Genomic DNA, 21,950 nt, shown 5'->3' on the forward strand with positions numbered 1-21,950 from the left:
CATCACATTTTTGGAGTGTTGTATCGACTATTATCATGAAGTTCCTAAGTTTTATGCATTCCCTAATTAGCTTAGTAGCCGCTGTCTATTGCTAACGGTTTTATGGCCATAATTTAATAAAGGTGAAAAAAAACAAAAAAGACATTTACAATTTCAAAATCAGACAATAAAAAAAATAAACCAGAGTTGTTTGGTGTTTCGATTTTTAATATAGGAACATTTATTTACAGAAAGTAAAAGGGGGTGTTATTAAATATTTATTTTTGGTGCATTTTTAAAAAATTATTTACAAAACATTTTAATAAACAAAACATTGTGTCCTTATTTGTCAAAACAAAAGATTCTATTTTTCAGGTTCAAGCAGCCGAAAATTTTGTTTCAAATTTCTTAATTCTCTATGATTATTCCATTTATATTCAAATTTGTATTTAAATTTAAATATATATTTAAATTTATATTCATAATTATATTTAAATCTATTTTATATTTTAATGCATATTTTATTTTATATTCATATCTTATTTTATATTCATATTTTAATTTATGTTTAAATTTATAGTTAAATTTTAATTCATATTTAAATTTTTATTTATATTTAAATATATATTTGAATATATATTTAAATTTTTATTTATATTTAAATTTATATAATTCTAATAAATACATATTTTTTCATCCATATGATTTCTCTATAATTATTTCCTATATTAAAAATCGACGTGAGTAAAAAAAAAAAACAATTTATCCATTTGTTTAAAAACCAGTGTAGACCTGACCCAAATTTGCGCCATTCATATTTTCTCATTTCCCGAGGTCTTTGAAACCTAATTGATCCTTATTATATGAAATGAAAATCTATAAAACATAAAATTCATTAAGGTAACACACATTACCTTTCTTTCATTATTCCATTCTTGACTGAGGGCATTCACCTCTTCCTGATGTTTCTCGTTCAAGCTCTGTAACTGCCTCTCGGTTTTTGCTGTCAGCTTCTCTTCCAAGCACTCTTTTTCGATCACTTGTTTCTTCTGCAACTCATCAATTTCGGCTTGTAACTCTGACACCTTAGCATCCATCTCTGCCTGTTTCTCCTAATAACAAACAAATAAATTAAATCACAACATTTGTCTATCATGGACTTCGTTTGATTTCATTTCTGTCAAAATGAGTCAAATTGTTAATTGTTAAATTGAGTCAAATTGTCAAAATAAGTTAAATTGTCAAATTCATTAGTCAAGTTGTCAAATTGTCAAATTCATTAGTCAAGTTGTCAAAATGAGTCAAATTGTCAAATTCATTAGTCAAATTGTTAAATTGAGTCAAATCGTTAAATTGAGTCAAATTGTCAAAATGAATCAAATTGTCAAATTCATTAGTCAAGTTGTTAAATTGAGTCAAATTGTCAAATTCATTAGTCAAGTTGTCAAATTGTCAAATTCATTAGTCAAGTTATTAAATTGAGTCAAATTGTTAAATTAATTACTGTCAAATTGAGTCAAGAATAAAATTCATTATTGTTAAATTAATTACTGACAGTAATTAATTTCACAATTAAATCAAGCCAAATTGTTTAATTACTGTCAAATTGACACTTATCAATAGAAAAAGGCTTCAAACAGCTTAAATATTTATAACATTTATAATAATAAATTATTCACACAAACTAAAAAATAGACTTTCTCATCTTTCTGATTCTCTCTCTTCTGAACTTGAGCACATAGTGCAAGGGAGGGGGAAAAGGGTGGCTGGTTAATTTTAATGCATCAAAAAACCAAGCTTCTCTCTTTCCATCATCAACATTTTGACCCCTACCTGGTCCCAATTGAAATGAATAGCTCTTGTCTTGAGAAAGCAGTAGGTTTCAACAAGCTTCCGGCACTGAACTTTACTCCTGATCTGAAATGGAACACATCAAATCCATTGCCAAGGTTGCCGGAACAATGGTTGGATCATTCTACCACTCTAGTAGATATCTCATTGCTGATGCAATCCTCTACCTGTATAAGAGCCAAGTTCATATTAAGATGGAGTACTGTTGCCACATTTGGAGAGAAGCTGCTTAGAACATTTTTTCCTACCTCAATAGGGTACAAAACCAACTTTGAAATCTGGTGGATGATATCCTTTTCTCCTCTCTGCAGTCTCTCATAGAAGACACATTGCGAGCCTCTCTGTTCTATTCACATGGCAAGTGCTCTATGCCCCCCCCCATGGCAAACACCTTATGGCAAACAGCTAACTAATTACAACAATTAGTTAAGACATCCTTCAGTCTTGGAGACTATGGAGGTGCACATGATGAGGAACACTTAACGGTGGCTGAATAAGCCGATCCTGGATTCACACAGTTGGACGCAGATGTCACAGGTATAAATAGGTGCGCTCAGTGAAACAGAAGGATTGAATTAGGCAATATACTGAGCGGTTTTCCTTTTGTGTTTTTTCCCCTATTTTCTGGTCTCTGTATCTTGTTCTTGGAATACCAGAGTTTTCCAGGATCATCTGTCAGCAGTGTGTGCCACCCAGCTGGTTTGAACAATACCACATGCACACATATCACATTTGCAGATGTCAACGAAGCATAGATATGGACAACCTTTCTTGCATTTTCCCAGTTTAAGTTCATTGTACATAAGTGCCTTCTTGGATTACTACCTTATTGCAGTGCAGAAGCTAGAGCGTTTTAATGATCACTAGAGCTATGCTAGTAAGAGCGAAAGGTCTTGGAAGGATCACCCTTGCCAGAGAGGTCGACAGATAGAAACCAGAAAAAAAGTGATCCCTGGTCCTCCAGGTTGGGGGTTGAGCATAGGGCTAACGACACTTTCTCGTAAAACAAGTATGTTATGGAAACGGCAACAAACAGAACCCCTACTTCAACGTGGGGGGAGGGGGCTTCTGAATTAAGTGAAACTCTTATGAATGCTGCTGGCCAAAGCCGAGAGGACATTTCGAGCAGGATGAGAGAGGACCTTAACACAACTAAAACCAAGATCAGACTAGGAAGAGAGGAAGGCCGAGAGCAACTTGAAGAAGAATGGTGGAAAGAAAGAGGAAAGCTATGCAGCATTCTTGAGGTTCACTGGCTAGGCTGGCTCAGGATCGGCGGAGGTGGAAGGGATTTGTTGCTGCCCAACACACCACTGGGTGTAATGATTGATGATGATGATGATGATAACGATGACATAAGTGGCTTGGGAATGCATGTGTCATCCATTTTGTAGACATTGCCCACCCATCACAAATGTCTTTGATGGAGGAGGGAGTACATGCTTTGGCTAGCAAGTCACTATTTGTGACCATGTGTTTCCAGGTAACCCAAAAAACTCGGTGCAGGTATCTCATGTGGAAAATATGGAGCTTTCTTTCCTGGTGAGCTTATGTCTTCTAAGATTCAGTGCCAAAAATTAAAAAAATTGTAGCAAATTCTCATGTTTTGCATCAGAATTTTTGGAGTCCCTTGAGCAGTTTATGTTTGCCGTAGGGAATGAAAGGCATTACATCCTGATTGTGTAGTTCCAACTATCAAATTTGGAGGAAGAAGCATAATGGTTTTGAGGCTGCATGGATTCTTCAGACACTGGACTGTTGTACACATGTGAAGGCAGAATGAAATAAGAAAATTGTATGAATTTGCTTTTTGTATTCAACATTCTGTAAAAAGACAATTGTTTTAAAACGATTGTAATTCAAATGATTAGATAGAGCGAAAAACGTTCTTCAAAATGATATATAAAGTAAAGGTATTATCATGAAAACTTATTTGAAAATACATCATTTGAAATCAAAAATTCCGCAAGAACTTTCCTCTCAACCTCATATATATATATATATATATATATATTTTTTATTTTATTTTTTTTTACATAGGCATCACCACATTATCAAGGCCAAGAGGCCACTCAAGGATAAGGGTTAAAGAGTGTACAGTAGAAATTGGACAATATAGTAATCATTAGTAATGAAAATTCGGCAAATTTGATAACTTATATGGAATGGCTCATCAAGAACTTATTTACGTTAGACTTGAACACAACCATATTGTAGTCAGCCGGAAAGCAGGAAAACGGAAGACAATTCCACAGGCGTGCAGTTCTAAGAAAGAAGCTTTGTTCATGGAATCTACGTTTAGGTTTAGGCACAGATAAAGAGTGGGGGGAATTATTGATAGTGTTTTCAGCTATATATATATATATATATATATATATATATATATATATAGTCTTTGAAGTTTTTAACATTTGAAACTATACAAAAAATTACTTTTTATCATTCGTTAAAAAAAAACAACCATCTAGTCAGTAAGTCATTTAATCACCTGCAATCACTGCATCAACTCTCTCGAATTTAATATAATACCAATTTTTTTTATTTTTCAAGGGATCATCAGTTGTTTACCATGAAACACTGTATATATATATATATATATATATACACAAGCAAACAGTTAATAAAACATGTTAAAAAACACTTTGAAATGAGTTAAAAACATATTTAATCTAAAAAGGAAACACTAGATAAGTGGATAGTCCTTAATCCGTGGAGTTTCAAAGAAATACTTTCCTTCTCATCAGAGGGTAGAAATTAGCAAAATGCGGGATCGGATTTTGCATGCAAAAGTATTTGATGAAATAACAAGTAAGTCAAAGATCTTACTTGATAACAAAAAAATGAAGCAGAGGGAATATGGTGAAGAAAAAGGTGATTACACGTGAATGGATACTCTGGTGGAAGATAAATAATCCAGTGACGGTAAAATCCAAATATATAACTTCAAGAAAATTAATTGAATTTCCATTTGCACAAGTAAAATCCATTATATATATATATATATATATATATATATATATATATATATATATATATAATGTATTTAATAACAAGTGATTTACTAATAATAATTTAAAAAAAAAAAAGAAAGAAAAAAGAAACACTTCTATAAATATTCTAAATTCAGTTGGGCGTTAAGTATCCCTGATGATGGACTCAAATAGATTTTAAAGTATTCGGATTGACGGTGACTATGGCAGCCACATCAGGCAATTATTGCCTGAAGCAAGAAAATTAATAAGATTGGAAACAGGAGTTGTCCATGTTATTTAATGAAATATAAGTAGATGTAGGTAAGTAGCTCTAACATGAACAGTCGACACATATGCTTTCTCCTTTCTTTTGAGTTTTTAGCTGAAAAAAAAAAAAAAAAAAAAAGACAAGAGAGAAGCACCTGTTTACCTTCATGTCAGAATGGTATCTGTCCTGCAAGTCTTCAAATTCTTGCTGCCGTGAATAAAGATCCTTCGTTAATTCATCCACTTCTCTCCGATGTTCGCGCATCATTCGATTTTCTTCCTGTTGACACCGTTCTAGTGGGAAAATAGAAATAAAATCATCAAAATCAACACACATTCCAGACATCTAAAATATAACAAAAATATATAACATTATACAAATATATAATATATAAAGCATAACAAAATACATTTTATTTACCAGCAACAACATTGATGATGTGAAAGTTCTACCACATCCACAATGTACTGCAGATATTACTCCATCCGACTACAGTCTATTCTGAACCAATGCAACATTTTATAAAAGATTTCAAATTTGAGTCCCAGTTTAATTGCCTTCCCATGAGGGCAGAGTTAACCCTTTATGACCTGATTAAACTAATTCGTCCAGTCGTAAATAAAAAAATATATAGAGAAGGTATAAATAAAGTGGGAATTGATTCAAACACACCTTGCACGTATTAGTTCAGAATCTGGTTAGATGCCAGATACCTCCAGATTGCAACTGCCCATTGCTTATATTCAGTATGCTGCCATCTGTCTCAGAGAGTAGAGGATTTTGTTTGTTTGTCATAAACACACTTTTTTCAAGCACTATGAATAATGATCAAGGTAAGTACCACTGAGAATTTTTGCATTTCATAAGAAATAGTAGTAGTTTAACTATTGAACTTCATAATTTTTTCAGTTTAACGACAATTAGAGTATTATTACCCTTTAAACTACCTAAAATTAACAATAAATATTTTTTTAATTATCTACATCATAATTTAGGTCATTTATGAGTTAAACATAAAGTCGGTTTTTAATATGAGAAAATCCAGCCCCCACCTAAAGAAAAAAAAAGAAGAGGCACTCTGGATTGGAATAAAAAAAAAAAACAAATTAAAAATTGCATCACTCTAAAAGGATTTCTCCTTCATGACCATGAACCAAAAAAAAATTAAATGCAATATCAGGCGAGAGATTACACTTTGAAATATTTATGTGCACAAAATATAAAAATTTACATTTTAAAAAATTAGGCACAAGGCCATTCAGGGCATTGTCAAAGTTGCTGCGAACAAGGTAGGCTCTCTCTGTCGTGCTAGAAAATTACTTACAACTGAGAGTATCCTGCACCTCTACAAGGCCACTATTCGCCAACATATGGAGTATTGCACCCACATTTGAGCTGGTGCATCTGTTACTAGTCTCTCACTCCTAGGCAGGGTTCAAAATAGTTGCCGACCTAATAAATCCCACATTGTCGGCTAGGCTTCAACCTCTGTTGCATCGACGAGTCGCTGCATCTCTCTACCTCTTTTACAAGTATTTTAATGGTAAGTGCTTCGACGAACTACAAGCCTTTGTAACTCCCTCGATGTAACTACACCTGACAAACCTGACAAGCAGCAAAATCCCACCCCTACTAGATGCCAGAGAGCCTTCTACTCTAATAGTTTTTTTTCCCCTCGGACTGCTAGACTTTGGAATTCCTTTCCGGGTTTTTCTGCTTTCCTTACTGTACTGAAATGCAGAAGTTCAAGTATAATGTAAACAGACATCTTACTGCTCAACTCCCTATATAGTACCCCTGCAACTTATATCCCTGATCATAGCCCCCCACCCCCTACATCACAGTGGCACTGTGACTTGTTTAGGGTGAAAATGTAAAAAAAAAAAAAATCTGTCTGTTTGCCCATTCTACTTTTTCTTCGAAATTACAAGCTGATTAAGCTGAAATTCTACATAGACATTTGTCATGATAATATCCAGCAAAGTAAGTGTTATGGTGTCTGCTCAATGCACAGTTAGGGATTAATAGGGATTAGTGACCACAATACCACATTTACTCTAGAAGTTTGACATAAAGCACTCATTAACTTTTGTCCGTTTTTAACAGACTAAAAAGTCTAGTATTCATAACAAAGTTTTTTTTTTTTTTTTACTGTACACATAGATTCGGAAAAGTTGTCACAAAACAAATATAGAACAAATAAATGTTATCAAAGGCAAGATAAGTTACTTTTCTACCTAACTGGATATGTTTTTAGTGTTTATATTTAATGTAACATGTTTATTCAGCTCTAAAAACATACAGTGTTTACCGCTGTATTGGAAAATTTAAAATGGCGACCGACTCTCTCTCTCTGAGACGGTAAGTTTGGGAAAATGAGTTATAAATAAAAAACAGACAAAATACTGTTAGAAACTCACTCAATATATGTTACCGTGACATGGGCTGACATATATTTGGCGGATTTTAACAGTATTTTGACTGTTTTTTTTTATTTATAACTCATTTTCCCAAACTTACCGTCTCAGAGAGAGAGAGAGAGAGAGTCGGTCGCCATTTTAAATTTTCCAATACATCGGTAAACACTGTATGTTTTTAGAGCTGAATAAACATGTTACATTAAATATAAACACTAAAAACATATCCAGCTGGGTAGAAAAGTAACTTATCTTGCCTTTGATAACATTTATTTGTTCTATATTTGTTTTGTGACAACTTTTCTGTATCTATGTGTATAGTAAAACAAACCCAAGTTTTTACACCACATTATTTCAACAAAGTTGTTTTAGTCATAATCATTCCATGTTAGATCATTCATATGTTAATATTACAGTGCGAATGTCAATGGATTTGAAAGAGATTTACTCTATTTCCATGTTGTCTTAATAAGAAGGTTGTTTTTTTCATAACATACTTTGTATCATACTGTCAATGTTCATTGTCCCCAGATCTCAAGCTCACCAACAGTAAACAGAAACACTTATCTGTTACACTTTTTTTTTTTTTTTTACATAGGAGTCACCAAATTATCAAGGCCCAGTGGCCACTTGAGGATAAAAGTTAATGAGTGTACAGTAATCAACGGGATAATATTGTAGTAATCATTAGTAGTGGAAATTTGGTAAATTGGGTTACTTAAGGGGGGGGGGCTGTTCAACAAGAATTTGTTTACATTGGACATGAAGACAACGAAATTGTAGTCAGCTAGAAAGCAGGCAAACAGAAGAGAGTTCCTCTAAGAAAGAAGCTTTGTTCATGGAATCTACATTTAGGTTTAGCCACAGATAAAGAGTGAGGGAAATTATTGATAGTGATTTCAGCAAGACGGGTGTTTTATTTTTACAAAGGGTTACCACACATCAAGGCCCAGAGGCCACTCGACGATAAGGGTTAAAAATTTACCACTATTAAATACTTCAAATGAAAGAATATAAAAAATGTCAAATTAATCTTACACTATATATATATATATATATATATATATATATATGTTTCCAAATTAGTTGACTTTTCTTTGAATATTTACCAAAAATATGGTAAACACCTAATATTTTTTAAGTACTATTTGTATTTGTTTCAGCATTCACTCTGGAGTAGTTAAACCAATTCTAACTTTTAATGCTAACCAAGTGCGATAGTCCTCCGCAGTAGCAGAGATGAATATATATATATTTATATATATATTGGACTCTCCTATCGATTTCGACGTCTGAGGTTCCAACAACTTAGTGTTTAAATTCATTCATACTTCAGCCTTAGATGACATTCAAGTTCGGCAAGAAACTTACAAATGAGTCCACACATACAAGCGTGTGGATTCAGTGATGCAGTCGAGGGTATGGCAGCTGACCATTAAGCTCTTTCTCTTTTTTTCACGCAGATGATTCAAACTGTCAGAATGAAAACAATGAAAACTTTAACCAAATATGATTCCTGTGATGAACCCCATAGTAAGATACTATTGTTGCCTATGATGCAGTGAAATGGTTTTAGTTTAAAATCTTTTTCTTTTGCAGATTTAAAAAAAAAAAATTAAGGTAGACAACTCTTCTCCAATTTAAAATGAGTTATCCCCCTTGCCAATTCATATTTTAAGTGCCATGCATTTTTAAAAAATCATCTTTAAAAACCAATATTTCATAAGATAGCAAGTGTTGCAATCTCTAGCCTAGGCTAAACAAACAAGGTTTCATGATTTAGCAGTCGTCTTATAAAACCGATATATGATAAATTTATTAAAATTTGCTCTAACTTTGGACCTCATCTTATCTGCCGGTCGTCTTATATGCTGAAAATATACAGTAATTATTTTAAAATGTTCCATATTAACACTTGTCTAGATCAGACTAAATAATTTACAAAGTATACTATTATATTGCTAATAATATGGTACAACAATAACAAATGAAAATTGGCTAGTCAAAAGCAAAGTTTGATTTGCCAGTTTAAATGCTATTTGGGTTTGACATTGCAAATCCAATGATATAATTTTTATAAACTTGATAGTGTTCTATTTGTTTGTGAAATATTTGTAATTTTCATTTTTAATTACTTGTAATGTCCATTTTATCCATGCATTTTTTGCTAAGAATGAGAAAATATGAAGTTCTTCAACCAAAAACTTGTGCTGTTATGCTTTCTTTGCAAATGTTGTTCAGCCGGATTTTCCAACTTAGACCTAAATAGCATTGCATCTGTTAAATCGATATTTGATTTTGCATAGCCAATCATTTATGGAAACTTACAGTCTGTTATTTACATTAAAAAAAATTAAAAAATTAAAAAAAAAAAAAATTCAAATCGATTTCCTCAATTACATATTTTATCCTGTCCAATAATTATTTCAGTACCTTACATTTTGTGAGAAACACTGTTCACTTTACATCTTTGAATTTTTGAGATAAGGACTGGTTATTTGTATTATTTGGATTCTTCGGACTACTGTTCTCATTTTGGTTGTCATTTTAACATTTTCACCAATGTAACCTCTGACCTTAAAGTGTATCTTGCCAAATTTGAAAATGTTTCTGTCAAATTCAGGAATTTGCACAGAATTTACAATAGAACCCTTTATTTCATGAGGGTAGAATGTTTTCATTACATCAGCCATGACTGAATAGAGGTCGTAAGTAATTCGCAATTGTATTTTTCGGTCACTCGCACTGAGGATTGAAGTTTCAACCTTCAGAACATCACTTTACAACTGAACTTTTCCAAGTACTCTAACCACTGCAGTGAGTTCGGCAGAAACATTTCTGAGTTTGACAGGATACACCTGAAGAAGGTCGGTGGTTACATCGGATGAAACATTGTAAGAATAACACAGTCTGAATAATACAAATAACCATTTATTTTCATTGGATAATAATCTCTATTGATTCCTAAAAACTCCCCAGCTTAACATTTACAGGCAACATAAAGTGGAACAAAGACATTGTGGACATTGCCAAGGTTACTGCAAAGAAAGCGGGCTTCCTCTAACATGCTAGAAAATTACTCACACCAGAGAGAGAATCCTATATCTTTACAAAGCCATAATTCGCCCTTGCATGAAATATTGTTGTTAAATCTGGGCTAGTGCATCTGCCATTAGTCTTTCACTCTATAGAAAAACTGACTAACCCAACAAGCAACAAAATCTCACCCCTTCACTAGGTTCCTAGATTCTATAAAGCCTACTACTCTAATAGATTTTTCCCTCGGACTGCTAGATTTGGAGTTCCTGCCTATCTGACTGTACTGACCTACTGAAGTTTAAATACAGAGAAGTTTAAACATATCTCTGCTCAACACCTCACAGTTCTCTGTTAGGTACAACTCCAAATAGTAGCCCCTTACATTTAAGTGGCGATATGCTTTGTTTGGGGTTAAAAAAAGTGAAAGAAAATGTTTTTTAAAATGCATCTACAATTGCAACTTAATGCTAATTTCTTCATACTAATGAAATGCCACAAATTACATAACTACAAAAAATGGTTTATAATGATTGTAATAATATTTAAATAAAATGTATTACATTTAAACTCTTATTTATACAGGTTTGACACATCATTTGGTGAAGATGTCTGATAATTTTTTAAATAATATTTTTGTAAAAGAAAGTGAAACAAACTCGACTAGCTACAACCACTATATATGATTTTACCCACTTTATCTGTGCCTAAGTATAATCACAGATTCTATGAACAAAGCTTCTTTCCCAGAACTGCCCGCCTTTGGAACACTGTTCTGCTGGTGTGCTTCCAAGTTAAATACAACATGGTGGCCTTCAAGTCTAATGTAAACAAGTTCCTGTTAAGCTGTCATCCTAAATAATCAAATTCTACCCAATTTACACTATAAGTGATTACTATACTACCACCTGACATTCATTAACCATTATCCTCGAGTGGCCTTAGCCTTGATAAATGTTGACTCCTAAATAAATAAAAAATACCATATACTTCTGGGTAATGCTGAGCCAAGTCAACTAATTATTTACATGGACACCATGTGGATGTAGGTTCAAATTTATGGTCACTTTATTAAAATAATTTATATATAAAATAATCTGTGTTTTCAATGTAATTTAAAATCGTAATAATTCTACCTGTACTCAATAAATAAAGCTAAAAATAGTTTTACTTTTTCATATTCAAGTAAAAAATGTTTTCTTAACAGCATTTAACAATTTTAAAATAAAAAAATGAAGACGTTAAAGAAAGTCAATAATTTAATTATAAAATTATGAAAAGAAAATTGATTGCTGTATGTAAGAAAATTGACATAAAAGTTCAAATTTTATACACATTAAAAAGTTATTATTATTATTTTATTATTAGTAGTATTGTTATTTTATTGTTCTTATATTATTACTAGACTACCCATGACCCGTTGGATCAGTATGTTATATTAGCTACGGAATTAATGTACGAGCGTGACATTTGTGACGTAAAGAAAATAGTTTTTTTGTGACCGTAACAGAAACATTTCTATGAAAGTATATTAAATGAAAAAAGAATATAAATAGATTTCTATGAGTCGTTCTGTTTATAATTGTTTATTTTTTTAAAAAAAACTTACAGCCATTAAATTATAAGTGGTTTGCCATACTTATAGGTAAATCTGCATTGAACAGATACCATAATACTTAAAGTTAAATTCAAATTTTATTATATCTTTTAATTTAAACACGTAAAAAAAAACAATTGGGACACTGAAAACGTGCACAGTAAAGAAAGGTGTATTAAAAAATGGAGAATAAATTTTAAAAAAAAATGAAGGTGGTGGGTAAATCGCTGTTGTAAAATGCTCTTATGGTTGTCAACGGGTTAAAGTAGATTTATTTGTAAGAAAATTGTGTTAAAATAACTTATACATAATACGGAAATGAACGATGTAAAAAAAAATGAAGAAAGTATTAACAATTGGTTCTTTGAATAATTTAAACACGCAAAAAAAAAAAAAAATAAATAAATAATTGGGACACTGAAAACGTACACAGCAAAACAATACGTTTTATTGTCGCGTTGATTATTTGTTTATGTACGCATGCGCAACCGGAAGTCGTAAACCAGATGTTGGGTTACAACACCTGTTACAAGGTCATTTAAGTTTTATAATTATAGAGACTATTATTTTATTAGTAGTATTATTTTAATGAAATTCATTTTTCAAAGTAATATGCAAATTAGTTAATCTCTATTTAGTAATGCGTGTATTCATGACTTGAGTATGTCAAGTCCATTTTAATAATTTGTTAATAGAAAAAGATAGGCTTATAATATCAATGTAAGTGCAATGAAAAACTAAACTTTATATAGATATGGATTATTTTATTGTTTTTTATTATTATTATTATTATTTTATTTATTCACTATCAGTCTTCATACTAATCGCTGCTAGTGATTATTAATTATTAATAAAAGTGATGTTTGAGTGACAGTAAATCTCGCTCATTGTTATTATTATTAGTATGATGGTACTTTCTTTTTGCTGACTGTTTTCCTCCTACATAGTCTTTTAAAAAATATTTTGCAATAATATTTTTTTTGTTCTTATTAGCTTCATGTGGCTTCATTCCTAGTCTGGAGCAACTTTCATAAAACAAAAAGTGTTGCCTTATCGAGCAGTTTACATAAACTGACAAAACGTTTCCCCAATGAAATCGCAGCATCCAACAATTGGCGAACAGTATCTTTTGTTTATTAAGTTTTTAGATGAAAGGGCAAAATAGTTTAAAAAAAAAAAAAAAGAAAGCCCCGTTCCTGACCCTCCCTACCCATGTTAAGAATGGCTTTCTAAATCATAACATTATTTCAGTATGTCCTGTGAACTGCGCAAATACCTTTTTTAACCTGTTTCTCAAGAAAACAATTCATTTTTAATCAAATTACTCGTTAAAATATTAATAGAACAGAAAAGCCTGTGCTTACCGACAGCTTCCGAGAATGAATCCTCGTAAGTTTTGTCCTTCTCTGCCAATTTTTTGTGAACGTCTTTTGCTAAAGTTTTTATTTTGGAATTATGTTCGTCTTGCAAGTCGGCCATTTTCAGTTCGTGTTCATTTTTTATAACCGTGATTTCAGATTCGTGCTTAGCTTTCATTTCCTCCACCGTTTCGGCTGTCGACAATTTCAGCTTCTTTAGCTCTTGACCCACTTTATCCTTTTCACTCTGCAAGCTTTCAACCTGTGGAACAAACAAAAATGTTTGAAATATTTTTGGTTTCAGAAGTTTTAAGATGACGATTGATACTTTGAATTATTCATCTTTACGTTTCAGTCGATGTAACCTATACATATGAAACAATGGATGAATGGATTAAGCATTTTGAATTTTAACGACTATGAGTTTTTGAGAAAAAAAAAAAAAAAAAAAAAAACATTCCTTCCGCCATTCCTCAATAAGAACCATTGTTAAAATACACCTGAAGAAGGCCAAAGGTTACATCGGCGAAACAACATTGTAAGAAACATTGTAAGAATAACAACCAAGATAAGAACAATAGTCCAAATAATCCAACTAATACAAATAATAAAAGAATTTTTTTTTTTTTTGCAATATTTTTACTGGGTATGATCACAAACATTTGGATGATTATATTTATAGCCAAGGGTGATAAGAAACTAATCAGGTACCAGAATTACTGCATAGAATATACTGAATCTCAATTTTTCAGCATAGCTTTTTTTTTTTTTTTTTTTAATTTAAGAAAAGGGCCACTGCAGATCCTGACTAAATACTACCATTCTTTACCTGAAATTCTTTTAAATTCCAAACTTCTCTGATTGGACTGACCAGTTTTTACTGGGGACAACTACATTTAATATTTGTCTCCAGAGTGCTACCAAAAGCACAAAATAAATGCAAGGAGGCCTCCAGAGCACTACTAAAACCAAATATTTACCCTCACTAGAAAATATATTATATTTTTAAGTGATCAGTGAAAAAAAAAAAAAAAAAAAAAACCAGAAAGCCTCCACAGTGCTACTGAAAACACAAATTAAAATTAAAGAGGCCTCAAGAGAACTATTAAAATCAAGTTATTAAGCACCCACTCTCCCTCTTAGAAGAAAAAATATTTCTTTTGCTATCTTTTTTTTAGGTCACTTTTTTTTTTATTACAAAAATGGCTCTACACTCAAGAGGTTATGGACCCAGCATGCTCCCACTGCGATTCAGAATTCATCACTTATGAAGGCAAAAAGCCACTTGAGGATAAGGGGGGTAATGAGATGGAATGATTATCAGTTGGAAGATGAAGAATGGAATGAACAAAAATTTTAATTACACATAAGAGCAGTTTATGTCGGGATTAAATGTAAAGACAACCATGTTGTAATCTGTAGAGGAGCAGTTCTGTGGTAATGTGTTCCACAACTGAGCAATCCCTGCAAAAAAATTCTTTTTATGGAGATTCCACGAGACACTAGACACATGGAAAAGTAAAGTTTTTTTTTCCTTTTTTTCTTTCCATAGTGGTGCCACAAAGTGTGGGCATGCGTATGGCAGTTGTATGCAAATGACCGAGCCGCGTACGAAATGACGTTACAGTAAGGAAAAAGAAAAAAAAAAACTATAAAAAGAACGTGTGCACAGACCATCGAATAATTCTTTATGCTTTCTTTACGACGCATGTAACATTACAGTGATAGGAAGATGAGTTCTTGCTGTGAATGTCTTACAAAGAGGAACCATCATCTTAGATGGTTGCAAGAATTTGGTGTAAAGACAGTAAAGTACTGGAACTCTGTTCTACATGCAACTTCAAAAAAAAAAAAAGAATCATTGGTATTATTAGCTGAGAAATACAAGATAAATAAAAACAATTATGCAAATGACCGAGCCCTGTAAATAATTCATCAAGTCATAACGATGCATCAGAAAATAAAGACATGGGGCATTTTGGAGTTAGTTGTTTCGACAAGCAACTAATATTAATCCATTGTACCTTTGACCTTGAAGCACAAAATTAAAAAAAAATTAAATAACCTTTGACATGTATCGACATGCAGGAGTTCAAGTGGAATGTGAACAAACATTTTGCTGCCCAACTCCATAAATATTATCCCTGCAAATCAGGTCCCAAATAGTAGCCCCTCACGACTAAGTGACTCTGTGCCTTGTTTGAGGTGAATTGACAATAAAAAGAAAAAAAATTGTATTCGGTTGGTATGTTTTCTTATAATTTTTTTATATAAAAGGGAGTCACCACTTATCAAGGCCTAAAGGCAACTTGAGGATAAGGGTTAATGAAGGTAAGGTGGTAGTTTAGTAATCGTTAATCGACAGCTTCAAGAAAGTTACTTCCAAACTAACTTATGTATGACCACGTCTTTATCCTTCTTTCTTTTAAGCCCATTTTTTATCACTTCATCCGGGAGGTGACGGTGATTAAGTGATTAATGGTGCGGATTGAAAACCTTGGTGTTCAAAGTTCAAATCCAATTCGTTTCACAAAATCACTTTCACTTAGGATATCGGGGAAACCAGAATTTTTGGATTCATGCGATATGATGAATTCTTCCCATGTTTTTCTTTGCCTTCCCCTGAAAACTGACCCTGCTACCTCAACTGTTCTACACATAATAACTCAAAAACTCTCAATTCTTTTACTTTTGCTATACTATCTCTAGGTACTAACCTTCTTTCCACTGCAGGATTGGTTGGTTGTTTTTGTTTTACGGCATATCAACCCTTTTCAGGTTATTTAATGCCAAATCCAGTTATTTTGAAGAATTTTTTTTTTTAATAGAGTATACATTTTTTTCAAGTCGGTGTCTATTTAACCCATAGTTGGGACCCTAACAGGTACTACCACTCCGAGTCAGAGTGGACCTGGGAGCAATGGTAATTAAAGGGTGGCTCCACACTCCCTAAAGCCCACAAGCTGGGGCCTCACCATTGGATATAGTTTAAGGTCATATCCAGGACCTCCACTGCAGGAAGATGTAGCCCAAAACAATAATGTTGGAAGCATAAACTAACACACAATGTAATGCAATCCGGGACCTTAAAAATTGCCTTAACAATCCTGTCAGCATTCCCTAATGAAAGCGTCTTAGGCTATTAGCTATAAACTAACTCTGGTGCGAGTCTAGAGTCCAATCTAATAAAAACACAAATAAACAAAAATCTTTATCATGTACATACACGTCATGGAAAGAAAATATCATATTCTAAAAATTAGATAATTTAATCATTTAGTTTTTTTTTTTTAATTTAGAAAATCAGATTTTATGAGAAAACAAGAATATTGTCTTGATCCACCATATTTAATAAAGGTAAACAACTCAATTTGAACACCCCAGATCAAAATCAGGCTAATTTACAATTAAAATCACTAAAAATTGTAAAAAAATATTTTCTATATAAAAAAAGAAAACTACTTTATTTACAAGATTTTTTTGGAATATGGCATTTTCATGACTTGACAGGTACCCTTCCCAAATCAGCAGAGTTATTTTAGTTTCTATTTGTCTGCACATTCTCTAAACTTATACAGAAAAGGAAATAAAATTTTGATTGAAAATTTATATTATTTAATAAAAGAGTTATTTCCCTTGACACATTGGATTTTTTCAGCCATGATTCTATATTACCAGTTGTTCTCTCTTTTTCTCTCCCTACCTTTCACATACTCTTATCTCTCCCCCTCTCTCTGTTTATTAACTGTTAAAGGTAATAATAGGCCATTGTAAACAACACGGAATATCACCACAAGTTTAAATACTATTTAATCCATAGCTGGAGAGAGGAAGAGAGAGATAGGAAGATATAGGAGGTGCCTTAAATAAGTTTCCAGACTTTTTTTGCACAGTCATTTACAATAGTAATAAACTCTTGAAAATTCAGTATGTTATTGCTATGCATCTTATGAGATGACTGATCAAATTTTTATGATTTCAGATTCAAATAAACAACTACAGAAGGAACTGGAATACACCCTACTAAAGCCTGATCGTTACAGCTGTTCAATTTCAAATATGCAATCTGGATGTGAGGACACTTCAGAAGAACGATATGCAATAAAATTGGTTTAAACTTGGAAAAAAAAATGCTACAGAAACGTATGGAATGCTTCAAACTGTTTTTGGACCAACTATAATATAAATCTTACCTGTCTGTTTAAATGTATGTATGCTTGTATGTATGTATGTTTGTATGTCTCACAACAAATTTTGACAGAAGCGACGGATTTTCACGAGATCGGTATCATTTTGAAACTCGACCCTTCGGATGACAAATATCGAAAAATTGGCCAAAAACATTAATTCTTTCACCCTCAACTGGGCACTTTTCTACAGAGAGGGATCGCTTTTTTTGCCGATATTTTCGAAATTCATTGCCTCTTTTTGATTGTCTAGCCTTAATTTAAAGCTACGTCACTTCTGGTTTGGCAGTGGTCGTAACAGCAAAGGCGTCACGTTTTTTTTTTTTTTTTCCACTTTCTTTTCCTCCTTAGTTGAAGCTTCAAACTTGCCTGCCTACTACCACTTTTATTTTTGTGCTCGCAATTTTCCTTTTTTGTTTTGTTTTTTGCTCAACCAACACCTTTACACACACCTCCACTTTCTTTTCCACCTTAGCATCACAGGTTCAAGCCTGCCTGCCTACTGCAACTTTTTTTTTTTTTTTTTGCTCAACACACATCTCCAAACACCCAGCCAATGCCGGGTATCCCCGCTAGTCTTTCATAAATCATACATGAGTTTTTGAGTAAATAACAGAAATAAACTAATTTTGTTTTCTCTTTTTTTCTTTAAATTTTAACTGATTTTTCAAACTTCTTGATTCAAATAATCTAAATGGAAGTCAGTGGTTGACACAATGGGTAATATTTTTCTAGTACGCATATATTTTGTTCAGAAGCTTAAAAGAGCATGTTGTTTTACTTGCTAACTTTGATGTGATAGGGTGGGTTTATATTCAAATAAATACATGTTGGTCTTTATTATATAGTGGGGGATTAGAATTTAGCATTTGGTCACTTACAGGCTAAAAAACTACTGAACAGAATTGCAACAAATCTTACATAAAGCTTCCTTGGCAAATCGGCTGTCAGTGCAATGGATTAATTAATAAAACTAAAATGTTAGAATAACTACAGACAATTCTGCATGGCGTGACGTGCAAGAAAGCAAAACGAAGCTCAAAAATATTTAACGAGCATAAAATTTATATAAAAGTTTACATGCAAAATATATAAAACAAAAATAAAAATATTTTTAAAAAATCTATCATTCCTTTTCAAACAAAACATTTTTTTTTTTAATATTTTATAATTTTTTTTTAATTTAAATGAAAATTTGTATTAAATTTCTGAGTTTGCCACACAAAAATTTCACTAGAAATAAAAATTTGTAACAAAAAAAGTAAAAATAATAATCTGTTATATAAAAAGGTAGTTATCTATGTGTTTGTGTATTCAGCTAAATGTCAGAAACTACAAAACAAACATACACAAAATCGGTATATTCGTTTATTTATATTTTTTTTTTATTTATTCTCTGTGGACAGATTTTGTAGGAGGGGGAGGGGGCAGTTTTTCAGTGACTCATTTCTATAAGATTCTGTTATATAAAGGAGAGTTGTATTGTGTTTATGTCTGTGTGTATGTCCAGCTAGTGGGGGAGAAAGAGAGGATCGGGGAGGTGGTAAAATGGGGAAAGAGGGAAGAGAGATAGACAGAGAGAGAGAGAGAGAGAGAGCGAGAGGTAGAGCAATAGAAGTTTTAACAGAAATATGTTACACTTTTGCTCCGGGCAATGCCTGGTAACCTTGCTAGTATCATATAAAAGTAAAAAGAAAAAAAAAGATTCTATTCCATAAACCATCATCATCATCGGTTTAACGTTCATTTTACATGCTGATATATGTTAGACGGCTCTAAGAAATTGACTTCCAAATTAACCTATTTCTGGCCAGGTCTTTATTTATCCTTCTTTCTCTGAAATCCATTCATATCATTTCCTCTCATGTTTTCCTTGGCCTTCCCATGTGAACTGACTGCTACCTCAACTGTTCTACTTCTACTCACCCTAGAACTCCCATCAATTCTTTCAACATGGCTAGATGATTCTACACACATCGAGATATATATATATATATATATATATATATATATATATATATATAGAAAAGACAAAACGGCAGTGTGCGCATTTTTGTATGTCCAGCAAAGAGGTCTCCGGGGGGGTGGGGGGGTACTATTCTTTAGAACTTTTCATATACTCCCTAGATCATAATATCTACGATTTGCGAACGGAGATCATCTATATCTTTTATTTGAGCAACTTTTACAAAATTCACCCTATTTTGTTCTGTTGCATGTTTGTTCGGCCTTTTCATATAAATTAAGCAAAAGTCAGCGATGCAAAGGCATCAGCGGCCTTTTGTACAGGACGTCTTGAAAGCAATTAGCTTTGATCAATCTGGGGAAAACCCTACATATTAGACAATTGCTATTTATTTGAAAGTTCTCCATTTTCGGGAGAGCTTTGTTTTAACAAATCGGCAGAAAGCTGAACTGGCTTTCAGCCAACATTCATTTCTGCACCTGTGTGAACTCATTCACTTAGCAAGTTAACTTTTGATCGAGATCGTTAAATTTGAACGCTGTTCACTTCCTATGTCTTCTTAGCGGAGCAGTCAAGTTTTCTTTCACTTTCTTTTCCGCCTTTGCGTCACGGATTTGAGCCTGCCTACTAACACTTTTTTTTTTTTTTTGTTCAACACACACCTCCAAACACCCGGGCAATGCCAGGTACTCCTGCTAGTCTCTCTACAAAGTCCAGATTTAATCTTCCTCTGAGATTATCAGATCTAAGCCGATCTTTAACACTCACATAAATTTGAAGTTGGAAGCCATATTAGTTTGAGAAAAGAAATGTTGTTCCAAACAAAATGGAGATATCAATCTAGACAAGGTTTGAACCGTAAAAGCTTGCAGATTAAGACAAAGAATAGAGTTTTCAGTCGGTAGCCAATCCAAAGAAATCTTGAGATGAAGAGCAAATTTCCTTCCCGTGTAAAGACGAAACGTTAGTGTAAGAATACTTAAGAGATTCAGTATATTTATAGAGTGATTCTGATTTTTGATTGGTTGGTAGCAGAGCACAGTTCCATCTCATTGGTCAGTTTCTATCACCTCTGTCTATAAATAGAACCTTCCATTTTTTGTAACCATGCCAAAAATATTGCAACAATAAATCCCCTCACCCCCCACCCAAATAAACGAATTTTATTTCATATGAACCTATTTTAGATATAAAAAAGTTCTGGGAAAGAAGCTTCGTTCATGGAATCTGCATTTGGATTTAGGCACAGATAGAGAGTGGGGAAAACTATCTAGCCACACTGATGAGTCATAGAGATGACAAAACAAATGTTTGTGGATAATTAATTATTGAGGATGAACCCCTACTACCTGGAATAATGAACTATTCCATGATGCCACTTCCGGGGAACGAGAACTGGTTTATAAAAGGAGTCAAAGACAGACATGCAGAGAGTATGGTCATCACGACTAGTCCAGCATTGAGCAGAGATATTGCTCAATTACCTTTTTTATGTATCTTTTGTTAATACATATTTATTTAATTGTTACTGTGTCTTCCTTGTCAATTATTCAAACACTAACCTCACAACATTAATATAGATGAAGCAAAAGATGAAGCAAAAGATGAAGTAAAGAAATCATAGAAATTACCCGTCCGTACTATGTTACCTGTGTTTTGTGTTTCTCGTGGTTTTGACTCGCTTCAACTTCCAGATTGAGCAGCTCCTGTTTGAGACTTTCATTCTCGGATTTAATTTCATTGAATGTCCTGCGCAGTTGAGACTCAGAAGATCTTATATCTTCTGATTTTGAAAGTTTCTCTTGCAAAATTTTTTCTCGATTACGCATTTTTTCTAAATGTTCCACCTGAAAAAAAAAAAAAAAATTAGAAATATTTTTTTTAAAAACAATTTATTTTTTCAAAAATAAATTGCTGCTTTAAAATTTTTTCTTTTTTTTTTTACATTAATTTAGTTTTGTGTGCAAAAAGGGCAAAGAAAGAGTAAAAAGCCCCTTTTTTTGTGAAAATTCAGATGTCTCTAATTTTGAGAAAATTTTAACAGGAAGTATTAAACATCAGTGAGTAAATATTGCCTTTCAAGTATTTTAACACAAATACTCTTGATGACGATCGGGGATCAAAAGCATTTGAGAAAATATGGCAGACATAAAATCACTGTTACACAAATTACCGCCAAAAGAAATGCCAGTCAAATCAGGAAAATTAGCAGAAAAATCAAGAAAAACAAAAACTCTGTCGTATTCAACCAGACATGCCTTGAAAATAACTTGGGTGAATCACAGGAAACGGATGTTTTTAGAACGCTCCTTGCTCTCC

The 21,950-nt window shown here is 32.7% G+C and overlaps 1 protein-coding gene across 5 annotated transcripts in view; it reads right to left on the reverse strand.

Moving 5' to 3' along the window:
- The window catches only part of LOC145263827 (uncharacterized), a 242,305-nt gene that overhangs the window by 105,189 nt on the left and 115,166 nt on the right, over positions 1–21,950 (reverse strand). For all 5 annotated transcript variants that reach the window (XR_013864604.1, XR_013864602.1, XR_013864603.1 and 2 more), the window contains 4 exons: positions 21,281–21,478; positions 13,485–13,740; positions 5,233–5,363; positions 894–1,091 (listed from right to left, as the gene is read on the reverse strand). Coding sequence is in view for 2 of the 5 variants with exons in the window: in XM_080120894.1 (XP_079977020.1) it covers positions 894–1,091; positions 5,233–5,363; positions 13,485–13,740; positions 21,281–21,478 (783 nt within the window). In the remaining 3 variants the exon portion in view is untranslated. The remainder of the gene's footprint in view (positions 1–893; positions 1,092–5,232; positions 5,364–13,484; positions 13,741–21,280; positions 21,479–21,950) is intronic.

The sequence above is a fragment of the Euprymna scolopes genome, chromosome 39, assembly GCF_053919585.1.
Source record: "Euprymna scolopes isolate OS-2025 chromosome 39, ASM5391958v1, whole genome shotgun sequence".
NCBI lineage: Eukaryota > Metazoa > Mollusca > Cephalopoda > Sepiida > Sepiolidae > Euprymna > Euprymna scolopes.